Genomic DNA, 15,573 nt, shown 5'->3' with positions numbered 1-15,573 from the left:
CAACGAATCAAACCTTTGTAGTTGTTGGAGCTCTCACACACAAATAAGCTTCATTTTCTTGTAGCGCTCTGAGCTCTGAGTTATGGTGCTGGAATGCGCACCATTATCTCGTGAAAATCAACCTGGGTGTTTTCTCTCTCTTGCTTTCCATTTTTGTGCAGTCATTCTCCAAGGTGTTCATCTGTAGTGTGTGCCATTAGAGGTGTACAAGGGGGCGAGTTCTCCGGCTGTGGTAGACAATAATGAATGACAGAAAACACACTCTTCTGGGTAATGTTAATATGGTATTCAGATGCTGAACTGCAAACCATTACCATTTAATTATGGCTCCCAGATGTCAGTGTGCGTAGCTGTGTGAATGGTTAGAAGCCTTTTTGTTGAAACATAGCATGTATGCTAAGAAAACTTTCCCTGGATAAATAAGGGGTTGATGACAACTAAAAAATATGATGCTAAATTTGAGCAGCCAAACAAAAACACTGACTATTAACCAAATGCATGTGTCTCATTACCCACACCATATAAATTTGTTTTCCATTTTCAATTTGTAGTAGCTACATTATAAGCACAAAATAGAATTAGGAAAAGGGAAAATGTACAACCACCTACTCAATTTGGAATCCCAGATGTTTTGGATGACCGTGTGTCAAATATAAAAGTAGCATAAAAGAAGATAATTATTGAATTATCTAAAGTACAAATTAAATCTGTTTTTACACTTTTCTCTTAAAAGTTACAGCAAATCAGAAAAAAAGCAGCTGACAAATCTGGACGTTCAAATACAGAGACACCTGCTTATTGAGTCTGCTTCAAGATCCTTATAATCAGTAGTGAGCTGACTAGGGATGTCTCCTCTTATTCCTTCACCTTTTTTCCTTAGCCCAGTCCTCCAGGGGCACAGGCTTAATCAGCTGAGTGGCCACGCAGTTGAAGCACAGTTCTGGTTCACTGTATCTCCCACAGAGCTTAACAGGTCAGCTATGGTTACCTCTTTGCTAACCTTGTCTTCCTCGCTAATGTGAGCTCATGAGGGCTTGCTTCACATGGGCTGTGGTGCATATCCATAATCTGGAGAAGCAGAACTTGGCACCCGTACCAAGCTCTATGACTTGGAAAAGGGCTAGAGGGTCATGGATTCATATTCACTTCATTTTTTTTATACATTGTTTTTCCTTGTGGACGTTCGCCGCTTTGTCAGATTCTCTGTACTTTTGAATCATTTATCCATGACTTTGCTGGACGCCTCTTATTCCTGCACCCTGCTGCTTTACACAAGTCAGTTTTAAAATCTTCACAGTCAATACCTTGATGACACAGTGTTATTCAAATAAAACCTTTTACAGTCTGTTTGAAATAAACATGGTTGTATACTTTCAACCGTGTTGAACTCACCTGCAACAGGAACCCAAGGGATCCTCACTACTTAAACATTTCTGTGTACTCTTTAGCTTTGTACGATTTGATTATGTACACTCCACCCCAGTGGGGATACAAGAAAATATAGTGCTGAAAAACCTCAACAATACAATGGCTGCGAGCTAAGAGACAAATGTGCTGCAAAGAATGTGAGGATTTAGATGATGTTTCATTTGTCTTAAGATGCAGATGTCGTGTTACAAGCACACAAAGCCTTAAAATGATACATTTGACAGTTTTTGACTTCAGGGTTTTCAGACACACTAGTTGATTTGTGGGCGGCAGGATGGTGTAGTGGTTAGCACTGTCGCCTCACAGCAACAGGGTTCTGAATTAGAACCCGCCGGCCAGCTGGGGCCCTTCTGTGTGGAGTTTGCATGTTCTCCTCTCCGGGTGCTGCGGCTTCGTGCCACAGACCAAAAACATGCAGCTTAGGTTAACTGACATTGCCCATATGTGTGAATGTGAGCGTGAAAGCATGGTTGTCTGTCTCTATATGTTAGCCCTGTGATGGACTGGTGACCGGTGACCTATCCAGGGTGTACCCCCCCCCCCCCCCCCCCCCCCCCCGCCCCCCCTTATGAATGAAATGACTGAATAGTTGGTCTGTAAGGATACACTATCCTTTAAGATAATGCTTATATCAGCATGCTGACATACTTGCAATGACAACTACAACATGCCGATATATAATTGAAATATAAACAATATTTCAAAACAATCTGGGCTAATCAGAAAAAGTACACAATGATAAACCATATTTTCATTCCCATCAGGCCAACTAAAAGGGCTTGGTAGCAGCAGGAATTATAAACACACAATGGGAATTTGAAACAACGTAATTGGAGAGAAAATGAGGAAAAACTCAACCAATCAAATGTTTTATTTTGTAGATAGTCACACAGTAGGGGCTGATTTGAATGTGGAGATAATGCAGTGCTTTGTTTGTTTGATTTTTACACAAATGCCATTTGTTCACACATGCCAGCATTTGTTTCTGCAGCACATGATTGCAAACACTCTGCCATCAGCTTTTTTGTGGTTTTAAAAGCAGATCTCTACATTATTACAGAGCTTCACAAACTTCAACGCTCTGTAGAGGTCTGAGACACCCTCTCTGCTCCCCAATGTAGCCAAACCTTAACAAAGTAGGACATGCATGGACATACAGCCTTTGATCAATACTGACTGGCAGGCCTTGTTCCTTCCTCTTCCCATTACTATGTCTTTTTCTATCTGCTTACTCCTATCACTCACATGTCCACTTGACTGCCTCTCCATAGCTAACAGTGGAGATGTGGACTTAGGGCTCAGCAAAGGACACAGGCACCTTGTCACCTGGTGTAATGAAGGACTAATGAGCTGTTCAGACCAGCTGTAGTGTTTGTGGCTTTATCTCTGCTGTTATTCCAGCTGCTGGTGAAGGTTTATAGGATGGATGTTGCTGTTAGTGTGACACTGCCGAGTTGAGTGTAGAGGGCACATTACTGCTGTCAAGCTTCACTGACCACCTCATCTCTGTAAGCAATGCTGGATTCACCAGACTAATACTAGGTTCAGGTTGTTGGCTGGGGGCAACAGTTATGGCTTGCACTTATTTATCTTGTATTTGACACAGTGCAATGGCCGTGTAACACGTTTGGTGTCTAGGTTGATGGTAAAATATTTGGATATGTTTATTTTGTTGTATTGGCTTAAATGTTAATTGATATCATGTGAAAGCATTGTTTTCTTACAAGTTATGAATACATTATTTATAAAAATGTGTATGTACTTTAGTTTATCTTGTGTATCCCAGCCCATTGAGATGACAGTATTGTATACATCTTCTATCACAGAATGCCTTCCAGGTGGTTTCTAACATATGGTAGTCAAGATGGCATATAACAATTACAGGATGTCAGCCAGTGATTAGTTGAAAGTTACTTTTAGAGCCACCACACTTGATAATGATTAATGTGATAATTATGCATCATATACAGTATAGCAGGACCGTGTGTTTTTCTTTACAAACTTGTCAACTCATTTGAATTGCAATGGGTTTTTGAAGGTGAAATGTGCCATTTCATTAAGGATATCTAATTTTTTGATGGCTGCACTTGAAAAACGAAGAGATGCAGTGTACACACTCCCGGGCGGAGCAGCACACACTGCTGAGGAGTCAATTAAAAGAGAAAACACATCAAAGGCTTCTTTCCTTTTCCCTAATTTCAAACAAAGGAGGACCCACTGGCAAGGGCACACAAACAGGTGGTAATCCCTGTCCGCCGGTGTACTTGGGTTGAGGGGGAGGGGGGAGGGGGGAGGGGTGCGTTCTCATCTTCACTCACTTGCTCTCACTGACTAATTGCCTAGCCTCATGCAACTCATGCATTGACAGTGATAGGAGTTTCAAGATGATGCCCAAACCAACCCTTGTCACGCCTTGGACCGCAGGGGCGGTATGTGTTGCCATGATAAGGCTCATTGCATTTATTTCAAGCTACTCATTAAGACTGTGTGCCTGAAACTCTCTTTTCCCATTGTGCTCTTAAAAAGATAGAAACCAGGGGGGATGATGCAAAAACATGCCCTGTGCGTCAGGGGCTCTGTAAATTACAAAATTAGGAGACACAGTTAGACTTTATTTATAGAAAAGCGAGTGTGGCGCAAACACTGTTTAAAAGACTCATGTGGCCTCTACTGACCTCATCTTGTCTTGATACAGTCATGGCAGGTTTCTGGCAATGTTTTGATATAGATGAACACTGCAGTAAATATACTTTGAATTGATTGTCACAACAGATAGAATACCAATAAAAAAGTTGTATTGTCAAAGTGTGTCCTATGCTGAAAAGTCACAGTCGTGAATTTCCTCTGTTGCACTGATTTGTATATATATAAAGTTAAAGCAATAACTTTCCTATTACTACCTCACCTTCTATTTTTTCTGATGCAGTACTAAAGTGGTTTGAATACTACTTAAAGGACAGGAACTACTTTTGTCTATCAGTAATTACACATCTAAGCAAACAAAAGTGACATGCGGAGCTCCCCAGGGATCCATCCGTGGGCCTCTTCTGTACATGCTCCCACTTGCTCAGATTACGGAAAACAACAACATGTGTTACCATAATTATGCAGACAACACTCAAATCCACTACCACATCACCAGGGGACTATGGTCCAATACAAGCACTGAATAAGTGAATTGAACAAATAATCATGCCAGAATTTTCTTCACTTAAACAAAGATAAAACTGAAGTAATTGTTTTTGAAATCCAGGAAGAAAAAATAAAAGCCAATGCCCAGCTCCAGTTGATAATGTTAAAAATGTCAAACAAAGCCAGAAATCGTGTAGTCATGGACTTACACCTGAGTTTCAACAGCCAATTAAGACAATTACAAAGTCAGCCCACTAACACCTGAAGAATATATCAAGGATTAAAGGACTTGTGTCTCAGCAGGATTTGGAAAAACTTATTTTCAGTAGACATGGCTACTGTAACGGTGTCTTTACAGGTCTCCCTGAAAATCGATCTGATTCAGTACACTGCTGCTCGAGTCCTCACTAAGACTAAGAAAATGGATTACATCACTTCAGTTCTCACATCTTTTCACTGGCTTCCTGTCTGTCAGCGAATTGATTTTCTAATACTATTTTTGGTTTATAAAACACTGAATGGTTTAATGGCCAAAATACATTTCTGCTGCTACACTATGAACTATCTAGACCTGTCAGATCATCTGGGGCAGGTCTGCTTTCTGTTAAAACTAAACAGAGAATCCACCACATATCTGGAAATCCCAGGAAACTCCCTGAAAACAGCAGGTCCGCTGTGACTCTCTTGTCTTTTAAATCAAGGATGAAGAATTTTCTGTTTGCCACTGCCTTTTATTAAATCAAATTTGAAGCTTTTGATTATTATCTCACACTGCACTGTCACTTTCATTCCAGTTTTATCTGTCTTATTCTATTTTAGCTTGTTTTAATTTCTAATGTAACCCTTATTTGTATTCAAAGGTCTTTTTATGTTGCCTTTCCTTGTTTTTACATACTGTCTTCATGTATTTTATGTTTTATGTAAAGCTCATGTATTGCGTTGTTGAAATGCACTATACAAATAAAGTTGTCTTTCCTTTTTGTGTTCTGTATTCTGCTCATATAGAATAGAATAGAATAGAATAGAATAGAATAGAATAGAATAGAATAGAATAGAATAGAATAGAATAGACGTTATTGTCATTGTACAGGGTACAACGAAATTATGGGTGCTCAGCCCACACAGTGCAAAAGAAGACAATAAAAACATACATGACATAAAACACCTCCTGGTATTACAAAACACAAAATAAATAAATAAAACAGACACAACTGTGCAATTTAGCATATTCCTTTTGGTTGTGGATGCTATAGTTTGGAAAGAAATAAACTACAAATAAGAAGGGTTAAACAGTTTTGATGTCGCTAAACTCCTAGCAGAAAGCTAGGCTAGAATAAAAAACACTGTTACCATGTCCCCTTAACATGATATCAATAATATCCCAGCATAAAATCCCAGAGAGAGCTAACCTTTCAGCTTTGGAAATGTTTTGTTTTTTATCATGAACATAATTTATTTGTTGATGATGTGGATGATTGCTTTTTTCCTCTGTTGCCTCTATCTAATAAAAGTATTATTGTTCCTATTACAGAAGTTTGAAGTTCATCCAGACCCAATGGTCAGCGTCGCACACATGGCACGTGCCGGTGGAGGGGTTTGGATGGCGTTCTCCGAGGGTTCCTCCATTCGTCTCTTTCATACTGAAACACTGGAACTTCTGCAGGAAATCAACATCTCCACACGCTCAACACTGCTGAACACTGGTATGCACACATCACACTTGATCTTGACCTCCATATATAGAGATAAACCCTTGTCCCGTAGTGCAGTCTGCCCACTGAAACACATAACAACTCATACTGCGTCACTGTTTTTCTTAATGGCAGTTTATTGTTGTTCAACAAAGTTTCATTTCATTTGTTGTGGTCAGTTTTTTCTCTATTATATTCAAAAGGGCCTCATCAAACACTGATGACGTTCTCCTCTCCAGAATGATATTCTTGTCTTGTCCAACTTGCTCCTTGGGTCCTGCACTTCTGGGACTGACCTGAATAAGTATCCATCTGAAGCCTTAACAAAGTCATAATAGAGCCATGGGGTGATAGAAAGGGATTAATAAAAGAGAAATAAAGTCATTGAGAGGCAGTTAAATGGCAACCTTAACGATTTCCATATTAAGGGTTCCCATGGAAACACTTGTCGTTCATTACACGTCCATGCTTCTGTAGTATCATGCCCATTTTACTTCTTTTTCTCTGCATTTACCTCTCTGTTTTCTTCCCCTTTTAAGTTAATATGTTGCTTTATATTTGTCCCACTTTCTCCCTCTCACTCCCCATTTCATCTCATCCGCTCTGCTTTAAAATCCCCTTCCCCCCCTTTTACTTTTCACTGCAGTCCGTTTAGGATGCCACAGATAGCCCATTACTTCCTGTGTGCCTTCCTTCGTGACGGATGAAATATTTATCAGCGAGTGTGGGTGTTTTTGCCTTCTTTGGAGGGAATAACCATGGTAAACAAATTAGATAGCTGTGAAGCATACCTTGAACTATCTAATGGTGATACACAAGACACAGTGTGAGCTCGCTTCCAACAAGTTCAGGCTGCTGCACGTGGGCCATCAGCTCATTCAGTACATGTGAAAATCATTTTGAGCTTCAGGGAGTGGTATAAATGCATCTGGATTTAGAAAATGTTGTCCTTTTCATTGAGTCACACCAGACTGTGATTGATGTATTTAGAGCAATACTCAAAGCTGTGGTAGCACTCCACCTCACCAGAAAAAACACAGGTTTTCTCTTGTGAGTGAAGAATAAAATATAAAAACAGGCATGTGTTTCAGGCACCAAACTTTTCTCTTTTAGATCAAAGTTCCTTTTTTTCCCCCTTTTGTTCAAGAGGAGAATTTAAGGAGAACGCCATGGCCATGGTATCTGGAGAAAACCGGTGACCCAGAGGTCATTTTCACCCAGCGCCAGTGCTTCTGCTTGAAATATGCAGCAGATTTGAGGGAAGGTGGCAGCCTTAAGGCTTGGCCCTTGGGGAAGTTACAGGGGTGAAAAGGGAAAAAAAGTGGCTAGGCTCATGTCTTCAGGGTCCAGAAAGGAAGAGGATCTTTGACTTAAATTGTGATATTTGGAGCTCACAAGAGAAAAGAGGATCCCCCGACACTCTACAACCATAGATACTGCTCGTGAAATACTGATAGTTTCTCGCTATCAATGGACCTTTGTTTCCCTAGGTTTCTCCTTGAATTATGCTGGGACATGCAGTAATGATATACCCCATAATCCTCTCCCCTTAATGTGATTTATACTCAACAGGGAATTCCATTTGCAGTAAACAACAGAGAAGTTTCTGAGGCAGAGGAAACTGCTGATCTCTTCTCTACTAATGCCTTTAATAGTTCTATCCTTAGGGTGAAAAAATAATATTCCAAAATAAAGTCCTCAGTGACATATCACACAGAAAACATTTATCTTGGGAGACATCTTATTTTTTAAGGCAAATACCGGCTCCCACGATAAACCCATGACACACTGAGGAGTGTGTGCATTGCTGCAAAAATTGGAGGTGCAAGATTGCTCGAGGTTAAGCTATACCTCCTTAATCTCAAGTGCCTTTGTCAGTATCCGTCTTTATCGCTGTTCTTATAGACAATGCCCGACACCCACATCTTCAGACTTAACTTCAGATTTCATGGTAACCCAAGAGTGGGTGTTCATGAGCATCACTCTCTCACTTAAGCACTCTAACCAAAGTACAAATAGTCTCTGAGGCAATATGAGCAGGTGGCAGACAGTTTGGAGATAAAGGCCTTTTTGCCAGCATCTAACTCGTTGCTGTGACCCTCCAAGGTCTCCCCCTAAAGGGTTCTGCTCTCTGTTTGTTGAATGCGCTCCTCTGCTCTACCTCCACAGTATCAGCTTCCTTCTAGGGTGGATTCATCTCTGCGTAGTGAAATGAATTAATTAATGACACTGTTGAGCCACTCATAATGCAAATCATAATAATCTGAGCATGATACAGAACAAACATGTAAATACAGCTACACATGTAAATGAGCATTCTCTTAGTTGTGATCACATGAGTGCTGGTGTAATTCAATTATGGTTGCCATGGATATTATGATAAATGGTTCTATAGATAACTAGGCCACAATGGGAGCCAAGAGCTGAGGGACCACAGAAGGAATGCGAAAATAAACCCGCAACAAACAATGTTTTTCACCCCTTTGTTAACTGGAAACAAAGGATGTGCATGTATAATAAGAGTGTGCAATTATCCTTTCTCCGACAGTAATGCAGTGCTACAAAAACATTTCTGCAATGGAAAACTTCACATCAGAAAATGTATGTGGACTCTTGCATCAGATTCTGTCACAAAGAAAGAAAAGAAAATAGCTAACTGTATCCAAAGAAAGTCACGACATAATCCTCAAGGATTATCAAGACACTTCATTAGGTGGAAGAGATTCTCCCTGGATTTCTTCATCTGTCACTTTAACAGAGAACTGCAAGAAAAACTAATACCAACTCGTTATATCTGATTGAATTTGATTATCTGTAACAACCATACAGTACAAGTACATACAACACTATTAATCTATTATTCCTATCAGTGGGTTAACCTAAAACACTAGGTATTCTAAAATTTGCTTTGTGAGTTCAGATCCAAAGATCTATTTTTTTTTTTTTCAATGATAAAGTCGCTTGCTATCAGAGTATGTTACCGAGGCTACTGAACTGTTTTCTAGGTGTGAGTATCAGAAATCTTTAAATAGCTAATAGCTAAATAATAGCTACTAATTTTACTTTATGTCCATTCAAAGTCTGAATAATATGCGTGTGATTGATATCTGTCATATTTTACAAGACTAAACATTAAACTTCATTTAAAAGTGGAAAAATCGTTCCTTGTATTGTAATATTCTGTCTAAACTATTTAAAGCTGTGCACACTCCTAATTGTCTGTTATGATCAGACCTGTTTTTAGTGTTGAAGTTAGGTTTGTTTAGTGTTTGCGAAGGGCACTCAACTCTAGCAATTGAGGGTTTAGCTGTAATACCTGCAGCAAAAGAACCTAAAGGATCAGGAAAATGTCACTTAAGCTCTGACAGTTCACATCCACCAAGGCCTGAGAAAAGGTCAGATTTAATGCTCCTGTGTGAGTGCACCATGGGCATCAGGGCCTTACCCGCCATTTGAAAGGACCGTAATGTCTGCATTTGAAGTACCTTAGGATTGTCTGTCATTTTAGCAATAAAAGAGAACTTCCCTACATATCTGTTTTGAACTTTGAAGCTAAATATTTCAAAACCACTGAAATCTGAAACAGAAATGTGTAATACCAAGTTCACAAAGTCTTGTTTCCAACTTTGTGCTTTTATGAGTTTTCCTTTCAACTGGGTCGGTAGCAAGTAGACAAATCCAATTTTTCATAATCTTATGTAACACAGACCCCCAGGTGGCTGTGCTGTGCATGTGTTAGGCTTGTCAAATACAGATTGATCACAGAGCTTAAACCCTAACCAAAGCTAACACTGATAACCAACAATAAAAGTATTTTTTTACTTTTTTATGCTATCATGTTGTGTTATTGCCAAACACACAATTTGGAAGAACTTCAGGTAATAACACAATCAATAGAAGTTCATAATTCACTCTATGAAATATAAACCTTCCAGTCTATCAAAGTTGTCATCCGGGAAATATACTGTATATTATTCTTCCAAAAGGCACCATCATGTGTTGTAATTTAGAGCTGTAGCATGTGCCATTCTATAACAAAAGGTGGCAAAAAAAACTGAATTCAATTTTCTCTCAATGTTTTCTATATTGCAGGTCAAAAGAACATACGGGTCACAAGTCTCCTAATTTGCCAGGGGCTGCTATGGGTTGGTACTGCCCAAGGCTTAATTATCACTCTTCCAGTCCCCAAACTGGAGGGCATCCCCAAAATAACAGGTATGGATCAGAGGGAGGTGGCTGAATGTGATTGAACAGGCTCTTGAGAGGTCAAAAGAAAAATGAAGAGTTTTTTTTTTTTCACGATAGAAAATTACTCTGCACTGCCCATTATTGAGGTCACACTTCACATTTTTCTTGGGGCTGTGGGAATCAGTGCAAATATTACAGTGCAGCCGACACACAAATCATACTGTATACATTCTTGCAGGGGTAATTTAAAAACTGCCTGGCACTGGTTTGTTTATTATGCCAAGTGAATGAGGTCGTTAGTTTCCCACTTGCACAAACCTCACTTCATGACCATTTTATTCCAGACTACTTTATTGCGTAATGTGTAAACACACCACAGCATGTAGCTACTATCATTACAGTTACAGCAGTAGAATTATCATAAATAATTACAGTGACAGTGACAGTGTTGATAACAAATGATTCAAGTCTTGTCAGTGCACACAATTCAAACTGTGACTTGCATGATCATTTCCATTAACTGATGTCACTGATACTGTTATACTTGTCCTGTAGATGTGTAGTATTTGTAGTCTCTCTACATTTGAATATTTTTGTTGCCTGCTGCCTACAGGAAAGGGAATGGTCTCTCTAAATGCCCACTGTGGGTCTGTGGACTTCCTGGTGGCCACCACAAGCACCCTCTCTCCAGAACTTCTAAAGAGGGATTCCATCGGGGATGGACCAGACTCTGCCTGTGGAGGCGAGGACCGCAGCGACACCTCCTCTCAGGAATCCCTGCAACAGTCCAGTTCCTACCAGGGAGAGGCGAGAGGCAAAGCACGTGGTGTTCTGCTGCAGTACAAGCTGCGCTCCACATCAGGGCTGCCTGGGCGGCCTTTAACGGCAATGGGCGATGAGGCGTCAGACTCCTCCCTGGAGTCTTTGGAACACAGTGTGGAAGATGGATCTATATATGAGCTCAGTGATGACCCAGAAATGTGGGTTCGGGGGCGTCCTTGTGAGAGGGACGGGGGACGCAGAGACAGGGTGATTTCTGCAGCTGTTATCTCTGGAGGCAAAGGCTTCCGTAGACTGAAAGAAGGTGCACCAGCAGGTACTAGGACAAGTGGGGAGGCTTTAGAGAATATTCTAATGGTATGGCAGCTCCCACTGACAGTGTGATATGGAAAATATATGGCAAGGTGAAGCTTATTTATAGATCCCAGCTTAGCCTTGAGTCACCTGTTCCATAAATTCAAGGGATTTGAATATGTGTTGAGAGGGTGTTGCCACTATTACAGAACTTGACATCTTATGATATAGCATGTGGAATAAGGAAGCTATATGCTCTTCACCAGAGGTACTGTCAGCCGATAGAACATTTGAATGTTAAGTATTGTACGTCATCATCTTCCCAGCAGTGGCAGAGGCCGCCACAGATTAGTTCCTTGTGGTTATTTTGATCTGGTTCCTCTTCCTGCCTTAGTTAAGATTAATATGCCTCAATTGAACCTCATCATTGCTGTGTGTGCTGTGCCACATTTATTTTATGTGAAGGACTTCTGTGTGAGCACCCATGGACAGCATGCCTTTGAGAGGCAGCCTTTGTTGAATCCGCCATGCTCTGCAGAGTTAGAGATGGACATCTTTTATCTGATCCTGCGAGAGAGATCCCATCTGTTAAGAGCTGAAAACTGGGGACTACCACCGCATCACAAAGCACATTAGCATCACTTTATTAGCTTTGCCAGCCAGTCTCTCATCCCATACAATGTGAATGTAAGATACCTTCTATTGTGTCTCAAAATTGAATCTGGGCTCTCTTAAAAAAAAAAAGAAAGAACTTCATTTTTATGGTTTTGCTGCAGCTTTCGCAAAAAAATTCGGTAACAAAAAAATGACTTGCTTCCAAGAGCTTACCATGGATTTGTTGAGGAGGGCCATGTTAATACAGACTGACCGTAAAATCATCCAAACAAACTGGGATTTTTTTGCTGTTTGCAAAATCAAAAGTTGGGAGAGAGGAAGTCATTGCTTTATATAGCAGAATCTATATTTGCACTGTAGAAATCCTGTAATTATTACCGTTTAATTTGAGGAAAAGAATCTTCTTGGTATCACATTTTAAAGTATTATCTTGTCCAAATTATGTAAATGACAGATATCTTTCATTATTCACTGTCATCTATCATCAGCATAAAACAAATGTGTGCACCGCCTTCTTAATACACAACTCACATTAGCTGGAAGCTCCAGTTAAAAGCTAAACTCTATACACAGATGATGTAATAAATGCTGCAGCCATCCAAACTGCTGTTGGCTATGTCTCAACAGAGAGAACCTACCTAAGAGAGATGAGCATATTTACATGCACATTCATTTTCAATAGCATCTGAGTTGATTAAGATGAGCCCCCATTACAGTTAACACACTGTACACTGATGTATATTATTTGTGACATTAGCAAGGCCACTGAGTCATTTAAACCTTGTCCATAAACACTTGTTTTCCCTCTGTCATGATAGTATTTTTGGTAAACACTTGGAGTTTAATGCAGACATTAATATTTTATGATGAAGATATGAGGATTCAGATAAACAAGTTGTCATCACTGTTAGATGAAAATCTCACATCTCCATTTTTGTTGGTAATCATGTAGATGGAAGCCATCCGACTATGAACATGGCTTTGAGGATTTTCAATAAACTGAGCAATAGTGAAGGTTATTGTATATCATTGTTCTCCACCTCTGTCTCTACTTAGCCTTTCCACCACACATGGATTCTCGCCTTATCCCTTCATCACAGATGAAGCATAAAGTTCATGTTTTGTATTTCCCTGACGCACATTGAGGTTTATTTTCCCTTTTCTTCTCCTCCTTACCACTTTGATTCAGAGCATTTAAACATCCTGCTGTCTGCCAGGATCATTCAAAAAAGAAAAAAAAGATGATGTAAACTATCCTTGGATGCTATCATCTAAATGTAAATCTCAGTGTCAGGTCATAAATGTATACTCTAATTCATGTGAGATTCATTGCTGCTGGAGCAACAACACCCTCATGGTCATAGATGTTCAGTCTGAATAACAGGATGAGCTTGTATCCCTGCTTGAGAAACCTAATGAAATATACATGACTCATTCACAGAAGCCACCATAGAATTTGCATTGTTGAACTGTTCCTCAAGCGTATCCGCCAACAGCTGAGATTTAATCTCAAAAGTATCTTGACCTTTGATGGACACTCACACATTTCATTTGCTTACACTACATGTGTACTAAGTATTATCCATGTGCAGAATATTAATACTCATGACTGGTCGTACTGTACTACTAATTAGAACTGCTACTGTACTACTGTAATTAAACCAATATCCCTTTTTGTAAAGAGGACTCTGTAACAGTGTTGATGTTTTAGATGAAAGTGAAACAATTTTAAGCAATAATTCCTGTGGTGTTAAAGGATAATATCAGTTTATTACAAATTGGATTTTCTTTTTCCAGGTTCGGTCCTTGTTTCTATCTGTTATGATAACGTACTCACAAAGTTAATCGCTGAGATGTAGCACAGTTGCTAAAAATTAGAAAAGACTGATAAGCAGTCAGATTATCATACAGGTTTTAAACAAACTCCTGGATTAGCCAGAAACAAGCAGACGGTAAATTATTACCCAAACTGTCTGTTGTAAACATCTATTACTGTTAACAGACCATCTTCCATGCTGAAACGCTATTGTACTTTTTCGCAACCACATAAAGTGATTGATAATTGAAGAGTAGGCTTGTTTACACTTGCACACTGTCTGAGGGCTCATGTTTCATTGTAAGACTTCATTGTAGAAATTTCAACGTGTTTCCAGATCTTAGCAATTAAAAGAACAGCTCTGAAAAAATTAAGACATTTTGAGAAATTTGCTCATTTGTTTTCTTGCCAAGATATACATAAAGATTGAAAGTACTCTTGTGTTTATCTGTTAAATATGATGTTAAATCAAAATTAAATGTTGCACAACTCTTCTCTGAGTTGTGTTATCTTGCCTTCATCAAGATATTTGAGGCAAATTATCTGTGTACTTGTACTAAAGAATAGTTGTGTTACATGTTTTAATTTTGATGGACTTGCTTAGAAGCTCACACAGGTAACACCTCGCTGCAGAAAGCACAAGGACTTGAAAATGAGAGAAAACACGTTCCTACTGCATTATACCTTGTTTGTTTAATCCTTTATAACAGCAAAGTGTAAAAATATCAAGTTGTGGTTTAATGGAGGGTTATGTCCGTGACTATTTATTCACTGGAAGCAATTTTTGGGAAACCAGCTGTGACCCGAGGAAAAAAGGCCTCGTAAAGTCACAGTGTGTCATTTTTACAGGTTGTTTTTTGTTTGGATTAAACTAATTATATAAAACATTTTAATTATTAAGCTTTAGAGGTTCTGGTAGTTGGATTTTGTTACCTATGCCTGCTGTTTCCAGTCTTTGTATTAAGCTAAGTTGACCGAGTTGTAGTTTCGTATATAACATACATACATGAGAGTAATATCAATCTTTATATCTAACTCTAAGCAAGAAAGCATATAAAAAGTATATTTCCTAAAATGTCTAACTGTTCCTTTAACTTGGCAATAGTTATCCTTTAAGCATTGATAAAGTATTATACTTATGCCATTGAAGGTATATGGAAACACAGCGCTTGTGTCTTTTGGTACAGTACTTTAATGTTAAATGTCTAAACATTGTCTAACAAGCTTATGCTAAATTAAAATATCTTTGAACATGAGTTTGAGTGTGATCTTTTTTATATGACTGGTTTAGAATGATTAAGAACACAGTTGATGTGAAAGATACAGTAGTTCAGGATTGAATATATTAAAGTATATCTGGAGCAAAAATATGCTAATGATTTTACACTTCACCTATTTCAATATGACTCAGCCCCACAAAATCCTGTTTTTGATGTATCATTTAGATTATCTTCTCACTTTTTTTGGTTTTTGGTTATTCAAATTACAATGAGCTTTCCTTTACATCTGCTGGAAGTCAGTGTTTAAAAAGTACAGAGTAAAAATAGGGAGAAAAATCTAATGTAATGTCTGAACTGTGGACATCACAATAAAGTACACACAGTCCAGTTTATTTATTTCTTGTTGCTT

At 39.0% G+C, this 15,573-nt stretch overlaps 1 protein-coding gene across 2 annotated transcripts in view; it reads left to right on the top strand.

The window, feature by feature from the left end:
- arhgef10la (Rho guanine nucleotide exchange factor (GEF) 10-like a) overlaps positions 1-15,200 on the top strand; it is a 115,857-nt gene extending 100,657 nt beyond the window's left edge. For both annotated transcript variants that reach the window (XM_062415896.1, XM_062415895.1), the window contains exons 24-26: positions 6,092-6,263; positions 10,344-10,466; positions 11,053-15,200. In XM_062415896.1, the coding sequence (XP_062271880.1) occupies positions 6,092-6,263; positions 10,344-10,466; positions 11,053-11,603 (846 nt within the window). In that variant the 3' untranslated portion in view covers positions 11,604-15,200. The remainder of the gene's footprint in view (positions 1-6,091; positions 6,264-10,343; positions 10,467-11,052) is intronic.
- Positions 15,201-15,573: the final 373 nt, after the last annotated feature.

This window comes from Scomber scombrus, chromosome 3 (assembly GCF_963691925.1).
Source record: "Scomber scombrus chromosome 3, fScoSco1.1, whole genome shotgun sequence".
NCBI lineage: Eukaryota > Metazoa > Chordata > Actinopteri > Scombriformes > Scombridae > Scomber > Scomber scombrus.
This window is presented reverse-complemented; position numbering and strand designations above follow the sequence as displayed.